A 16691-nucleotide genomic window follows, 5' to 3' on the forward strand; every position below is an offset into this window, starting at 1 on the left:
CCCCTCGTCCCCCCCTTAATCCGTCCCTGGTCCTATGATGGCAACAAATAGCAGAGCTTCACCGCTCCCTCCAGAAACAAAACGGTCGAAAAAACATGGGTGCGCACGATCGAATCCCATCCAATTCAGCAATCTCCAGGCATGAGGTGCCAAAGGGAGTTCGCCGGTGGAGCCATCCGAAACTTGACACTCTGGCTAGATCAAGGATGACAAGCAGCAAGTAGACCTTCGTCTTGGCGTGAGAGGAACCCTACGACCACCGCCTTTTTTAGGCAGAACGACGGACCCCATGTCGTCACCCGCCGGCTCCCAACAGCAGGCTGGAAATCCGAGCAGACACCATCGTGACCACCCGCACCACGTGGAGACGAGGGGCTTAGTGTGATAGCCTGGCTTAATAGGGATGATAGACTACTCATATCAATAAGGAATTCCTTCTTTTCCGGGAGCCCATTCAGACAGAACTCCAAAGTTAAGCATGCTCAGCTTGGAGTAGTGTCAGGATGGGTGACCGACTGGGAAGTTGCTCCCGGGTGCGCACGAGTGAGGACAAAGTGCGCAGAAAAGGCTAGTATTGATCTGTGGGGCCATTCTAGATCCCGCCAGGAGTAGCGACCACCGGCGGGTGTGTCCGGGGCGTTATAGTTAGCCGCGCCGAGTCCCCCAACCCAGACGGCATGCCGCCCTCGCGGCCACAGTGGTCGCCAAAGTCGACGGAGATGACCGGGGCCGCCGCCCCGGCGTCTGCCTCCGTCGCTTGCACCTCGATGTCCAGGACAGCTGATCCGCAGCAGCCGGAGATCCCGCTGCGTGGGGATGAAAGGCCCGCGCCGCCACCCGCCGCCCGAGGAGATGAAGGCCCGCCGCCGCCGCCGCCAGCCGCACAGGTGTTGCCGCCGCCGGACTTCTTCTTCTTCCAGTTGCGGCTCCCACCAGAGGCGCTGTCCCCGGTGTTGTTGCCGTGCTGAGCGCCGTTGCCACGGTCCGACCCGCGATGGTGACCAGAGGAGTTGGAGCCGCCGGTCCCGGGGAGGGCGCACTGTTATAGAGGGTTGTCTAGTTCCCAATCATGGTGGAGTTTGCAAGCTGAGTCTCGCTTAGAGTGAGCAGGGACCTCGTCTGGCTGAAAGATGGAAGAGGGTTTTGCATAGTCACGATAGTCGTGATGTTCGAGAAGCGCGAATTGAGCCCACGAAGGCAGTTGAGGACGAGAGTTTGGTCAGAGACGGGGGTGCCGACGTGATGAGCACATGGGGGTTGTTCCTGCTATAAAACTCCATCTCCCCCATCCTCTAGAAAACCTTTTGTCAAACCATTTAGTTACAAGCTTATGCAGCAAGACTGCTAGAGAGATCCAAGAGCTCTTGCTACCTTTGCTCTTGTGAGTTCATTCGGATTCACGAGAAGGAGCCTCTGGTTCCTCCTAGTTCGTGCTCTATGGTTCCAGCCGTTTTGTGTGGATTAGTCCCGGTTTGTGGTTCTGCGATTGTTCGGACAACGGGTTGGAGTTCTTGTAGCTTCGGCCAGCCTTCCCCAACGTACGGGTTGCATCCAACCTTGCCAGGTGTAAAGCTAGTTATCCCGGCTGCTTGCAGCTAGTTATCCCTCCCGATTCAATCCTACGACGTGAAGATCGGGCCACCCTCGGGCATGAACTCGTTCATCGGGTTCCCACCTATCATCTGGCATCAGAGCCTTCGTTGACACGGTAGGATCTATTATCGAAGTTTATCTTGCTATCATCCATTTAGATCAAGTGTTTTTCATGCTATATTTTCTATCCTAGAAATCCAAAGCCCCACCAAAAATAAATCCAAGCCTTGTTGGTGCTGAGATCTTGTTGTTTCATACCTTGCATGTTCTTCATCTTTTAGATCTGCACCAAGTTCATCTTCATAGTTGCTTTCAGATTTGGTTGTTGTGCTTTTGAAAAAGAGAGAAAAAAGAGTGGCAAAAAAAGAATCAAAAAAAGAGAGTAAAAAAAGAGTGGAAAAAAAGTCAAGAGAGAAAAAGAAAAGTGTTATGTAAGATCCAAAAGTTTCAGCTGGATAGAAAATTTTCAGAAGCTTGTGTGTTGTGTTTTTTCAATCTTGGTGCAAAGGTGCAACAGATCCATCCATATATTTTTCTTGGTTTGCATCAACTTGATTTCAGCACAAGCCCCTTTTTGTTTACCCCACCGAGCTCCACCAAAAACCGAAGCTAATTCTTTGATCCCTGTCTTTCAATCGCTTTAACACATCCGGGAGAAGCACAATCTGATGTGAACTCATAAGAACTTTGGTGAGTAAGAGGTGAGGTTGTGTGATTCCACAAAATTATCCTATTCCACTTTTGGCCTTACTAACATGGCAGGATTTGCATCGAGTGTTCATGGACAAAATCAAGGGGAAAAAGACGCCCCGATCACACGTGCTGAGTTTCTGGAATTACGGAACATTGTTCAAGAATATCAAAGGAGGCTTAACAAGCGTCTTCGAGCAAGTGGTGACGGGGTTCGACACCGACTATACCCTGTTTCTCGTGAAGTGCAACAAAGAAGGCATGCTCGAGGGCATGATATTGTTGCTCGTGGGCATGTCACTACTACTAAAGAAGTGCGGCAAGGATGGCACGCTCGAGGGCAAGCTACTGCTGACCTGAGGCGTGTTGCTGCTATTCTTGAATCGCAGCAAAGACGTCATGGCCGACGACAGAGTTATGGCACCCATCATCACACCGACGACCCACCGCAAAGAAGGACCATGGTTGATGAACCAACTCCGGTGATTCATAGCCCATGTTCATATAAGAAGCTCACTCCTGATGTTCGCATCTCAGCCACCACCACTATCCCAACATCCAGGAGACATGTGCCACAAATTCCATCTGAGGAAGAGAGCCCACAATCCAAAATCCCACAACTTGAGAGTGATAAGAAAAGCAAGTTGAGTGGCTCCACCAAAAGTGAGGAAGAGTGTACACTTTCAAAAATCCCACCACTTGAGAGTGAAAAGAAAAATAAATTGAGTGATGCCACAAAATGTGAGGAAGAGTGTCCACTTTCCATATATTGAGAGTGATAAGGAAAGTGAGGTGAGTGAGTCCATAAAATGTGAGGATCAGATTGTTCATAATGAGATTAGAGAAATGCAAGATCTCCACATAGATATACCACACATTCAGGGAGAGAGAATTAATGAGTTGTGTGAGTCCACAAAATGCAAGATCATTAGAGAGATAAGCGATCCACAACCCAATATACCACGCAATAAGAGTGAGAGAGGATAAGTGAGTTATATGAGTCCACCAAATGTGAGGTTGAGATTTTTCAACAAGAGAATAGCAAGCTGAGTGATCCACCGCCATGGGAAATTAGTAGTCCACCAAATGAAAAGAGAGAGGAACATTCAGTAACTAACCTTTCACAAAGTTTTCTTTCTTTGCAATATGTGCAGGTGCAAAAGACATACCTATCAGCTCTCTTACAATGATGGGAGATTGAGATCCAAGCACAAATATGGAGGACATGGAGTACCACTACACAAGGTGTGTGTGTGAAGATTGATTTTCAGAAAGGCATTCAAGTACTCAATGAGGTAAGACAAAAAGGATCTTCCATTTTGATGGACCCCGAGGTGTGCACATATGAACTCTTGAAACATTGGCGAAACGAAATAAGAGAAAAATTACTGGGAACATCCCTTAGCATGCCATTAATCCATCAATATAATTTTTTCCACCTTGAAGACAAAACAAAGGAGTTGGCAAACCTGAGATCAACGCAAAAATGTTCAACTTTTTCTTTCCCTAGTTATTTTGTAGTGTCCTCGTGCTACAATTTTGCAGACCGAGTGAAGTCGAGGACGACTTTTCTCCAAGATAGGGAGGATGATATGGACATGCTCATGGTTGGTTATATATTTGTGCTCCATGGAAATGTTTGCTGGAAGGAACTCCTAAGTCGAACAAAACATCATGTTGGCATCGTCCATAAGATAGAAAAGTTGAAAACTAAAAATCTCTATATCATGAAACCTTTGCACTATGATTTGGTATTTCCATGATTTCTTTTGTGTGATGACCAGGTAGAGTCGAGGACGACTCCTTTTCAAGAGAGGGGGGATGATGAGGACATCTCGGTCATTGAAACAACACCAATCATCCCTGGACAAATACGTGATCACATGAAACACAATTCTAAGAGTCGAGGATGACTCTTCATCAAGGGAGGGAGGATGATGGGCACATGGGTAAATCATACATGACATTTCAGAAAAGTTCACAATTTAGTTGGAAAGAATTACTAAGCTGAATCAAGCAAACACATGGCCAGGTGAACGCTAACTTAAGTTCATACCACAATCTTGACCAAACGGCAGCAATTCCATCTCCATTGTTGTTGGTTGAACTTAGGTATCACATGGAAGAAATCCAACAACCTATGAGCTTTTGCAGCAACCGCTTTGGAGGAAAAATTTTGGAGAAAACAAGTTTCAAGTGAAGTTGATGCTGTCAGATTTTACCTCTGATGTTTCTTTGTGCCACACCCATATGGTGGAGAGACGGGGCCATAAGGGTACATCACCAGAAGCTCCATCAAATTATCTTTCCAATGCAAAAAACCTCACATCATTTGGAGTTGTGAGTCAAAAGTTGTAGTCATTCTCGTGGAAGGTGTTCAGGCTGTCAAGGCTTCGCGAATTTCCGAGGAGCTCTCCAATAACTCCCAAAGTTGACTGCTTATTCCCCCAAGAAAGCCATGCAAACCTGTTTACTTTTGAAACCATTTTCACACCTAGCCAAGGGGGGTTGTCCCTGCTATAAAACCCCATCCCCCCATCCTCTAGAAAACCTTTTGTAAAACCATTCAGCTACAAGCTTATGTAGCAAGACGGGAGAGATCCGAGAGATCTTGCTACCTTTGCTCTTGTGAGTTCATTCAGATTCGCGAGAAGGAGCCTCTGGTTCCCCCTAGTTCATGCTCTACGGTTCCGGCCGTTTTGTGTGGATTAGTCCCGTTTTGTGCTTCTGCGATTGTTCGGACAGCGGGTTGGAGTTCTTGTAGCTTCGGTCAGCCATCCCCAACGTACGGGTTGCATACAACCTTGGCAGGTATAAAGCTCGTTATCCCGGCTGCTTGCAGCTAGTTATCCCTCCCGATTCGATCATACGACATGAAGATCGGGCCACCCTCGGGCGTGAACTCGTTCATCGGGTTCCCACCTATCACGACGTCGCTCAGGGCGTCGGAGAGCGCCTTCAGACGGTGACAGTAGGCGGTGATGGAGAGATCACCTTGGACGAGGCCGCGGAATTCCACCTCGAGGTAGACCGCGCGGGTCATCTGATTGTCAAGGAACAGATTGGAGATGAGCGCCCAGGCTGTTGGGGATCATAGCAAAAATTTAAAATTTTCTACGCATCACCAAGATCAATCTATGGAGTAATCTAGCAATGAAGGGAAGGGGAGTGCATCTACATACGCTTGTAGATCGCTAAGCGGAAGCGTTGCAAGAAGGCGGATGAAGGAGTCGTACTCGTAGCGATTCAGATCGCGGTTGATTCCGATCTAAGCACCGAACCACGGTGCCTCCGCGTTCAACACACATGCAGCCCGGTGTCGTCTCCTACGCCTTGATCTAGCAAGGGGAGAAGGAGAGGTTGGAAAGACTCCGTCCAGCAGCAGCACGACGGCGTGGTGGTGGTGGAGGAGCGCGGGACTCCAGCAGGGCTTCGCCAAGCACTTCGAGAGACGAGGAGGGAGAGGGGTAGGGCTGCGCCAACAGGAAAGAACTTCATGTGTTGGGCTGCCCCTTTGCCTCCACTGTATATAGGGGGAGAGGGAGGGCTGCGCCCCCACCTAGGGTTTCCTCCCTAGGGGTGCCCTAGATCCCATCTAGGGTGGCGGCCACAAGGGGGAGAGGGGAGGCGCACCTGAGGTGGGCCTTAGGGCCCATCTGCCCTATGGTTTGCCCCCCTCCCCTCTTGGAGGCGCCTTGGGCCTTGGTGGGAGGCTCCCCAGCCCACCTAGCGGCTGGTCCCTTCCCACTATTGGCCCATGTAGGCCTCCCGGTCTGGTGGCCCCACCTGGTGGACCCCCGGACCCCTCCAGTGGTCCCGGTACACTATCGGTGATGCCAGGAACACTTCCGGTGGCCAAAACCATACTTCCTATATATCAATCTTTACCTCCTGACCATTTCGGAACTCCTCGCGACGTCCGGGATCTCATCAGGGACTCCGAACAACATTCGGTAACCGTGTACATACTTTCCTATAACCCTAGCATCATCGAACCTTAAGTGTGTAGACCCTACAGGTTCGGGAGTCATGCAGACATGGCCGAGACAACTCTCCGGTCAATAACCAACAGCGGGATCTGGATACCCATGTTGGCTCCCACATGCTCCATGATGATCTCATCGGATGAACCACGATGTCAAGGATTCAATCAATCCCGTATACAATTCCCTTTGTCCATCGGTACGATACTTGCCCGAGATTCGATCGTCTATATCCCGATACCTTGTTCAATATCGTTACCGGCAAGTCTCTTTACTCGTTCCGTAACACATCATCCCGTGATCAACTCCTTGGTCACATTGTGCACATTATGATGATGTCCTACCGAGTGGGCCCAGAGATACCTCTCCGTTTACACGGAGTGACAAATCCCAGTCTCGATTCGTGCCAACCCAACAGACACTTTCGGAGATACCTGTAGTGAACCTTTATAGCCACCTAGTTACGTTGTGACGTTTGGTACACCCAAAGCATTCCTTATCCGGGAGTTGCACAATCTCATGGTCTAAGGAAATGATACTTGACATTAGAAAAGCTTTAGCATACGAACTACACGATCTTTGTGCTAGGCTTAGGATTGGGTCTTGTCCATCACATCATTCTCCTAATGATGTGATCCCGTTATCAACGACATCCAATGTCCATGGTCAGGAAACCGTAACCATCTATTGATCAACGAGCTAGTCAACTAGAGGCTTACTAGGGACATGGTGTTGTCTATGTATCCACACATGTATCTGAGTTTCCTATCAATACAATTCTAGCATGGATAATAAATGATTATCATGAACAATGAAATATAATATAATAATAACTAATTTATTATTGCCTCATCAAGTTCTATCTTCCTCCCACTCAATTCTTTCGAGAGAAACTCCTTCTCGAGAAAGGACCCGTTCTTAGCGACAAACAATTTGCCCTCGGATCTGAGATAGAAGGTATACCCAACTGTCACCCTTGGGTATCCTATGAGGATGTGTTTGTCCGCTTTGGGTTCGAGCTTCTCCGGCTGAAGCCCTAAGCATCGCATCCCCAAACATTAAGAAACGACAACTTTGCTTTCTTGCCAAACCAATGTTCATATGACGTCGTCTCAACGGACTTATATGGTGTCATATCTAAAGTGAATGCAGCTGTCTCTAACGCATAACCTCAAAATGAAAACGGTAGATTGGTAAGAGACATCATAGATCGCACCATATCTCATAGGGTTCGATTACGACGTCCGGACACACCATTACCTTATGGTGTTCCAGGTGGCTTCAACTGTGAAACAATTCCACAATGTCTTAAGTGATTGCCAAACTCATAACTCAGAAAATCCCCTTTTGATCAGATCGTAGGAACATGATCTTATTGTTATGATGATTCTTAACTTCACTCTGAAATCGCTTGAACTTTTCAAACGTTTCAGACTTGTGCTTCATGAGAAAATAGCGATATCCACCGCACGCTTCAATTCTCATTGGATCACACGCATCAGCATGCATGATTTCCAACAAGTCACTTGCCCGTTTCATTGTACCTGAAAACGGGGTCTTAGTCATCCTGCCCATGAGGCATGGCTCGCATGTGTCAAGTGATTCAAAATCAAGTGACTCCAAACATCCATCGACATGGAGTTTCTTCATGCATCTTACGCCAATATGACCTAAGCGGCAGTGCCACGAGAAAGTGGAACTATCATTATTAACTCTACATCTTTTGGCGTGAACATGTGTATTACCACGACCAAGATTCAATGAACCATTCACATAGGGTGCATGACCATGAAAGGTATCATTCATGTAAACAGAATAACAATTATTCTCTAACTTAAATGAATGACCGTATTGCAATGAACATGATCTAATCATATTCATGCTCAATGTAGACACCTGATAACATTTATCTAGGTTCAATACTAATCCCGAAGGCAGATGGAGCGTGCGATGGTGATCTCATCAACTTTGGAAACACTTCCAACACACATCGTCACCTCGCCCTTAGCTAGTCTCCGTTTAGTTCGTAGCTTTTGCTTCAAGTCACCAATAATAGCAACTGAACCGGTATCCAATACCCAGGTACTACCAGGAGTACTAGTGAGGTACACATTAATAACACGTATATACTTTGAAGTTGCCAGCCTTCTTATCTACCATGCATTTGGGGTAATTCCGCTACCAGTGACCGTTCCCCTTACAATAGAAGCACTTAGTCTCGGGTTTCGGTTCAACCTTGGGTTCCTTCACTAGAGCGGCAATTGGTTTGCCATCCATGAAGTTTCCCTTCTAGCCCTTGCCCTTCTTGAAACCAGTGGTCTTGTTAAACCGTCAACACTTGATGCTCCTTCTTGATTTCTACCTTTTGCGGTCTTAAGCACCGCGAACAGCTCCGGGATCAACTCCATCCCTTGCATGTCATAGTTCATCACGAAGATCTAGTAGCTTAGTGATAGTGGCTAGAGAACTTTATCAATCACTATCTTATCTGGAAGTTTAACTCCCACTTGATTTAAGTGATTGTAGCACCCAGACATTCTGAGCACATGCTCACTAGCTGAGCTATTCTCCTCCATCTTGTTGGCAAAAGAACTTGTCAGAGGTCTCATACCTCTCAACACGGGCATGAGCCTGAAATCCCAATTTCAGCTCTTGGAACATCTCATATGTTCTATGGCGTTCAAAACGTCATTGGAATCCCGATTCTAAGCCGTAAAGTATGGTGCACTAAACTATCAAGTAGTCATCAGGATGTGTCTGTCAAGTGTTCACAACATCCACAGACGACGTTGTAGGGGTTTGCACATCGAGCGGTGCATCAAAGACGTAAGCCTTCTGTGTAGCAGTGAGGACACTCCTTAGACTATGGACCTAGTCCGCATCATTGCTTACAATATCTTTCAACTTAATCTTTCTCTAGGAACGTATTGAAACAGGGAGCTAGAACGTGAGCTATTTATCTACAACATATTTGCAAAGACAATTTAGACTATGTTCATGATAATTGAGTTCATCTAATCAAATTATTTAATGAACTCCCACTCAGATAGACATCCCTCTAGTCATCTAAGTGAAACATGATCCGAATCGACTAAGCCGTGTCCGATCATCACGTGAGACGGACTAGTCATCAACGGTGAACATCTCATGTTGATCGTATCTTCTATACGACTCATGTTCGACCTTTCGATCTTCCGTGTTCCGAGGCCATGTCTGTACATGCTAGGCTCGTCAAGTCAACCTAAGTGTTTTGCATGTGTCCCGAGGCCATGTCTGTACATGCTAGGCTCGTCAACACCTGTTGTATTCGAACGTTAGAATCTATCACACCCGATCATCACTGGTTCTTCGAAACAACGAACCTTCGCAACGGTGCACAGTTAGGGGGAACACTTTTCTTGAAATTTTAGTGAGGGATCATCTTATTTAGGGGGAACCTTCACAACGGTGCACAGTTTGGAAACACTTCCGGTCAATAACCAACAGCGGGATCTGGATACCCATGTTGGCTCCCACATGCTTCACGATGATCTCATCGGATGAACCACGATGTCAAGGATTCAATCAATCCCGTATACAATTCCCTTTGTCCATCGGTACGATACTTGCCCGAGATTCGATCGTCGGTATCCCGATACCTTGTTCAATCTCGTTACCTGCAAGTCTCTTTACTCGTTTCGTAACACATCATCCCGTGATCAACTCCTTGGTCACATTGTGCACATTATGATGATGTCCTACCGAGTGGGCCCAGAGATACCTCTCCGTCACACGGAGTGACAAATCCCAGTCTCGATTCGTGCCAACCCAACAGACACTTTCGGAGATACCTGTAGTGAACCTTTATAGCCACCCAGTTACGTTGTGACGTTTGGTACACCCAAAGCATTCCTACGGTATCCGGGAGTTGCACAATCTCATGGGCTAAGGAAATGATACTTGACATTAGAAAAGCTTTAGCATACGAACTACACGATCTTTGTGCTAGGCCTAGGATTGGGTCTTGTCCATCACATCATTCTCCTAATGATGTGATCCCGTTATCAACGACATCCAATGTCCATGGTCAGGAAACCGTAACCATCTATTGATCAACGAGCTAGTCAACTAGAGGCTTACTAGTGACATGGTGTTGTCTATGTATCCACACATGTATGTGAGTTTCCTATCAATATAATTCTAGCATGGATAATAAACGATTATCATAAACAATGAAATATAATATAATAATAACTAATTTATTATTGCCTCTAGGGCATATTTCCAACACAGGCCTCCTGAGCAGTTTGGTCCTCCGCCATGATAATATCCAGAATCTCATCGGAGATGGACCCGTAAAGCCACGAGCGGACAATATAGTCCTCGCGAGTCCAGTCCGGCGTGCGGTCCGCCTCGGCAGTGACGGCGTTGACGTGGGAGAGCAGGTCGTACTTGCCGAGAAGGACGTGTAGTAGCATCCTCCACTTGGTGAAGTTGGAAGCATGGAGGTCCAGGGTGACGGGGACGTGAGTACGCACATTGGCGACGTTCACGGCCGGCGATGCAGCAGCGGGTAGGACGGCCGAGATCATGGCACCGGTGGTGGAGTTGATGGTGGCGGGGAACGTCGGGGAGGAGAGAGAGCTACTGGTGCTGGGCGAGGTGGACATGGTGTGGCAGCGGGGGAGGGGGGGGTTCAGGAGGCTGGCGACTTGAGAGGAGGGGGTTGGATCGTGGTGTAGTCTGATACCAAGAAAACTAGTATTGTTGTGTGCAATTCACGCCAGCTGAAGGGCGCCTTGTATTCACATATATAGGAATTACATGCCTTGCTAATCAAGGTGAATCAGAGAGATCCTAAATGAAATATACAATGAGGATTCGGTAGGGTTACATTCCTATTACATGTGATATGAACAAAAGGAAATACTTTAACACCTCCGACGGCGGCGGTTGAGCTGAGATCTGGATCGCCCGAGCTGCTCCCTGGAGCCTTATATTGAAAAAAAAAGAGTTAAAACTTCCAACAAGGGCCATGGCGACCGGCGAGGCTGGCTAGTTGGGAGATTGTCAATCAAGAAGACAAAAAAGGAAGCACAAGCACGAGCACTTTGGATATATTTCGTGCATGTTGTTCCAGGTAGCCTGTGCCGCGTCCGGGTGCGTGACCTGTGCGTCGCGCTCCGCCGTCGATTCCCACTGGCGCTAAGCTGGCCTCACGTGACTGTGACACCGACCGGAACACGCGCGCGTCCACTGCCCACGCTTTACTGCCCGGGCCGGCCGGACTGCGGCCGCCACCACCACCACCCCTGAGCGGCGATCAATGCGACACCAACTCAACTCCCCCTGGATTTGCGTGGTTTGATGGCGGTTGCATGTTGACGGACGATGCCCGTGTCCTTTTGAGTGAGTTAACACTTGATTACTCCACAGGCCACTCCCACTTGACTCGAGCAGTGCATGGCCCAGCTCCGTGCGTCCGATACCCTCCCCTCGGCTCGTCCACGTCCATGCCCCTGCCCTCTCCAGCTAGTGGCTGCTACCCGCATCGTCATAACTCATAACCGACCGATCGGGCCGGGTATATCGAGCTAAGGGAGAACAGTGCGCCACTGCACCCAAAAGTTCACCGCCGGTCCACCGATCACGCTGCGTCCGGTCCGTCCATGTGGAGCGTCGCGGTACGACTGTCTGGCGAAACAGCACGCGGCCTCCTCCGCCGCTGCACGGCACGGCCCGACCCGGGACGACGACGAGGTGAGATGAACCAAAGTGTTAATTCTCTCGTACGACGTCTTCAATGCCGCATTTAAGCCGGGCGTGACCGCTCGGTCGCGGACCACCTTTCCGCTGTTCCTCCCCTGTGAACGATCGGCCAGTCGGAGGCGTGGCTCGCTCGACCCCCTCTCCTTTTCGCCCTCCATCCGTGTCTTCACTGTCAGTAATTCAGGTATCTGTTGTCTTGTTGCCGGCCACCACCTCCCCTGCCGCGCCGTCCAGGCCACTCAGTCCGGCCGCGCGCTCGGAGGTTGGAGCAATGGCGACGCACGCTGGACCGTGCTTCTCCGCCGCTGTGCTGCCTTTGCTCCTCGGTTTCCTGCTTCTGCGAGGAGCACCGTCGCGCGCCGCTGATACAAACACCGTCGCCGTCGGCCAGCCGCTGTCAGGCCGAAAGAGGCTCGTGTCCAAGCGCGGCAAGTTCGCGCTCGGCTTCTTCCAGCCTGGTAAACCCACCTACAACACCCACCCCTCCGACTCTCCTTAGCTGTTCTTGTGGTCTTGCGGGTGATACAGATTCTGAATGGTTCTGAATGATTGTCGTGTGACATCCATTTCGCATGCTTAGCAGAATCATCGCGGCACTGGTACCTCGGCATTTGGTACAACCAAATCTCCGAGCACACCACGGTGTGGGTCGCCAACCGGGACGCGCCGCTCTCCGACCCGGCTTCCTCGCAGCTCTCTATCTCCAGCGACGGCAACATGGTCCTCCTCCACGGCGACCGTGCCAAGTCCCCGGCACTCTGGTCCACCGGCGTCGCCAGCATTCCACCCAGCAGCTCCACGGTCGGCGTCCTGCTCGACACGGGCAACCTCGTCCTGACGGACGCGTCCAACACCTCCGTCGTGCTGTGGCAGAGCTTCGACCACTTCGGGGACACGTGGCTGCCGGGCGGCAGGCTCGGCCGGAACAAGCGCACCGGCGAGGTCACGCGCCTGTTCGCGTGGAAGGGCTACGACGACCCGGCGCCGGGCGTGTTCGCCCTGGAGCTCGACCCGAACGGCACGAGCCAGTACCTGCTCAACTGGAACGGCAGCATGGAGTACTGGACCAGCGGCAACTGGACCGGCGACGGGTTCACCGGCGTGCCGGAGCTGAAGGCCTATAGCAACTCCCCGATGTCCATGTACAACTTCGGCTACGTCGACGGCAAGGACGAGAGCTACTTCTTCTACGACGTCAAGGACGAGGCCGTCGTGACGCGGTTCCTGGTCGACGTGACGGGCCAGATCAAGTTCCTGACGTGGGTGGAGTCAGCCGGCCAGTGGATCCTCTTTTGGACGGAGCCCAAGGCGCAGTGCGACGTCTACGCGCTCTGCGGGGCCTTCGCCGCGTGCGTAGAGAACGAGCTGCCGTCGTGCCGCTGCCTCCGCGGCTTCCGCGAGCGGCGGCCGCTGGCATGGCTGCAGGGTGCTCACGCTGAGGGCTGCGTCCGGGACACCGCGCTGCAGCAGTGCGCTCGCGGCGGCGGCGGCGTCCAGGGCGCCACGCGGGAGGCGAAGAACGACGACGGTTTCTATGCCATGCCCGATGTGAGGCTGCCGAGCGACGCGCGGGGTGTCGTGGCCGCGGCGAGCGCTCGTGACTGCGAGCTCGCGTGTATCGGGGAGTGCTCCTGCACCGCGTACTCCTACAACGGTAGCTGCTGGCTCTGGCACGGAGGCCTCGTCAACCTCCAAGACATGAGCACGAGCAGCAGCACTGGCACCGGAGGCGGCAGTGGCACCATCCTCATCCGGCTGGCTGCGTCCGAGTTCACTAGCCCAGGGCACACCAAGACACTAATCATTGCACTCGTCGCCGTCGCGGCGGCCGTGGCCGCAGTCACCGTTGCCGTTCTCGTGTCAGTCTTCGTTCTGAGGAGGAGGAGGCTGAAGGCGCAAAGGAGAGTCGTGGAAGGTTCGCTGATGCCATTCACGTACCGCGACATGCAGTCCGTGACCAACAACTTCTCGGACAAGCTCGGCGGCGGCTCCTTCGGGTCGGTGTTCAAAGGGTCGCTCCCCGACGCGACCGCGACGCTGGTCGCGGTGAAGAAGCTCGAGGGCGTGCGTCAGGGGGAGAAGCAGTTCCGCGCGGAGGTGAGCACCATCGGCACCATCCAGCACGTCAACCTCATCCGGCTGCTCGGGTTCTGCTCCGAGGGGACACGGAGGCTGCTCGTCTACGAGCACATGCCCAACGGCTCTCTGGACAGGCACCTCTTCTCGTCCGGCCCCGGCCCCGGCCATGGCGTCCTGAGCTGGGAGACGAGGTACCAGATCGCTCTGGGCGTCGCGAGGGGACTGGACTATCTGCACGACAAGTGCAGGGACCGCATCATACACTGCGACATCAAGCCGGAGAACATCCTCCTGGACGACGCGTTCGCCGTGAAGGTAGCGGACTTCGGCCTCGCGAAGCTCATGGGCCGGGACATCAGCCGCGTGCTGACGACGATGAGGGGCACGGTGGGGTACCTCGCGCCGGAGTGGATCACCGGCACGGCCATCACGGCCAAGGCCGACGTGTTCAGCTACGGCATGCTGCTGTTCGAGATCGTGTCCGGCAGGAGGAACGTGGAGCAGCGGCCGGACGGCACGGTGGACTTCTTCCCGTCGGCGGCCGCGAGCCGGCTCCTGGATGGCGACGTGAAGAGCACGGTGGACAGGCGGCTCGACGGCGACGCAGAGGTTGGCGAGGTGGAGCGGGCGTGCAAGGTGGCGTGCTGGTGCGTGCAGGACGAGGAGGGCGCGCGGCCGAGCATGGGGACGGTGGTGCAGGCGCTCGAGGGGCTCGTCGATGTCGGCATGCCGCCTGTCCCGAGAATGCTCAAAGTGCTCGGGGATCCAGCCAACTACGTCAAGTTCTTTTCAGGGTTGCCGTCGACGTGAAATCGCTCACGCAGCAAAACGTACTTAGCTTAGCCTTGTCATCAGCGACATGACCTACTCATGTCATGCCTAGTTGTGTATATATAGGGTGGTCTTCTTCAACTGTAGTGGTGTGTCCTAGTCGTATATGTGTTGTACTGAACTAGGCAAGAATTAGTGTATGCAGTCTTACAGATATAGTAAATTCACGTATTTTTCATAGGACATATAAGTAAGGGTGTGGCTAGTCTCAGTCGACTGAGATTTAACCAAGTCTTTGTCAAGTAACATACATGCAAGCAAAATCGGTTATTAGCACTGAGGGGTTTAACCCTAAAAAAATGAAAAAGAAAAAATGAATTAATATTGTATAACTATGACTAACATGAACAATCATGAATACCTGTCGTCAAACTCTTATCTTGTACGTAGAATTGGAACAACTAAAATTGGCACACAAATCACTCAAAACATGTACTATTATGTACCGTGCAAAAACAAATGTAAACAAGCGTTACAATTATTTTGATTTAAGTACAAAAATGAAAAAAAATGTTTTCATTTGAAGTACCTAATAATTAAGCAAAATTAATAGTGTCACAAGATTGCAAACATTAAACACACCGTTGCATACAGAAATATATAAGAATATCCAATGGCAGAAAAGGGAATGGACATAACTAAGATCTAATAAAACAAAATAAAAACCAAAACATTTTTTCCTGAGGTAACATGAATGTAGGGCATTTGTGTTACCTAAAAGAAGGAAAAACATAAAAGCAAATGATGACAAAAAGTTGCATACAAAAAAAAGAATAATTATATAGTAGTGTAACCTTCATATATACACTTTCTTGTTATACTTTGTGTTCAAACAAGGACAAAAAAAGAATTATGTCATGAAACGCACACAACACAGGCACACACACATTCATCCACGCAAGCGCACATGTCCACGCGATCCGCTTTCTTTTATACTCCCTGTATAAACAAATATAAGACCATTTAGATCACTACTTTGTTTAGAGAGAGTAATTTATTAATGGATAATCGATGATACATTTTGGTACGTGGACGTTGGGCTGCTCCAGCCAGCCAGTACACTTTTTACGTGGGCTTCTGCGGGTTAGAGAAAAAACAAGTTAAACAAAACCAAGCCTTTTTCACGTGTTCTGGTACACGCTAGAAGAAAAAAGAAATTCGACTGATACAAAACCTATTTTCAGGCACATGAAAAATAGTAAAACTGATGGTAAATCTACTATCTACTATCACTATAAAAAAAAGAGAGGGGCGGATTCAAACAATCACATCCATTCATCATCAACATCTAATGGCTTTTAATCATCCGGTGTTTAACGCTACCAACCACGCATTACGCCACTAGAATCTATCGATCGCTAATCTGCCCCGTCGATTAAAAATATCCGCTGCCCGCACACGACCGCACGACCTCTCCGGCTCTCTCGCCCCTCTTCTCCCCTCCCCCCCCCCCCCCCCCCCCGCCCCCCGCCGTTACTCCCACAGCCTCGCGCCGCCTTAGCCGCATGAGCCGCCCCGCCGCGCCCGGAGCCACCTCCCGCGCCCGGAGCCCCGCCGGAGCCACCGCCCGTCGCGCGCCGGGGGAGCCCCACCGCAAGTCGCCGCCCTTCGCCGCGGGAAAGTCGAAGCCGCCGCCCGTCGCGCGCCGGGGGAGCCCCGTCGCAGGTCGCTGCCCTTCGCTGCGGGAGAGCGGAGCCGCCACCCTTCGTTGCGGGAGTCGCCGGCAAATCGCAGCACGTCGCGCGCCGGGGGAGAGCCGCCACAGGT

At 50.7% G+C, this 16691-nt stretch overlaps 1 protein-coding gene across 2 annotated transcripts; it reads left to right on the forward strand.

Moving 5' to 3' along the window:
* Window positions 1–11850: 11850 nt before the first annotated feature.
* Window positions 11851–15102, forward strand: LOC125545551 (G-type lectin S-receptor-like serine/threonine-protein kinase At2g19130). 2 transcript variants are annotated; one of them, XM_048709544.2, is made up of 2 exons: window positions 11851–12472; window positions 12595–15102. In XM_048709544.2, exons 1-2 carry the CDS (start codon window positions 12286–12288, stop codon window positions 14901–14903), a joined length of 2496 nt encoding a protein of 831 aa, XP_048565501.2. In that variant the 5' UTR covers window positions 11851–12285; the 3' UTR covers window positions 14904–15102. The 2 variants fall into 2 exon arrangements, with proteins under 2 accessions (XP_048565501.2, XP_048565502.2); XM_048709545.2 differs by having other exon boundaries at window positions 11853–12472; window positions 12598–15102.
* The last annotated feature ends 1589 nt before the right edge of the window (window positions 15103–16691 follow it).

This window comes from Triticum urartu, chromosome 3A (assembly GCF_056163025.1).
Source record: "Triticum urartu cultivar PI428250 chromosome 3A, HENAU_Tu73, whole genome shotgun sequence".
Lineage (NCBI taxonomy): Eukaryota > Viridiplantae > Streptophyta > Magnoliopsida > Poales > Poaceae > Triticum > Triticum urartu.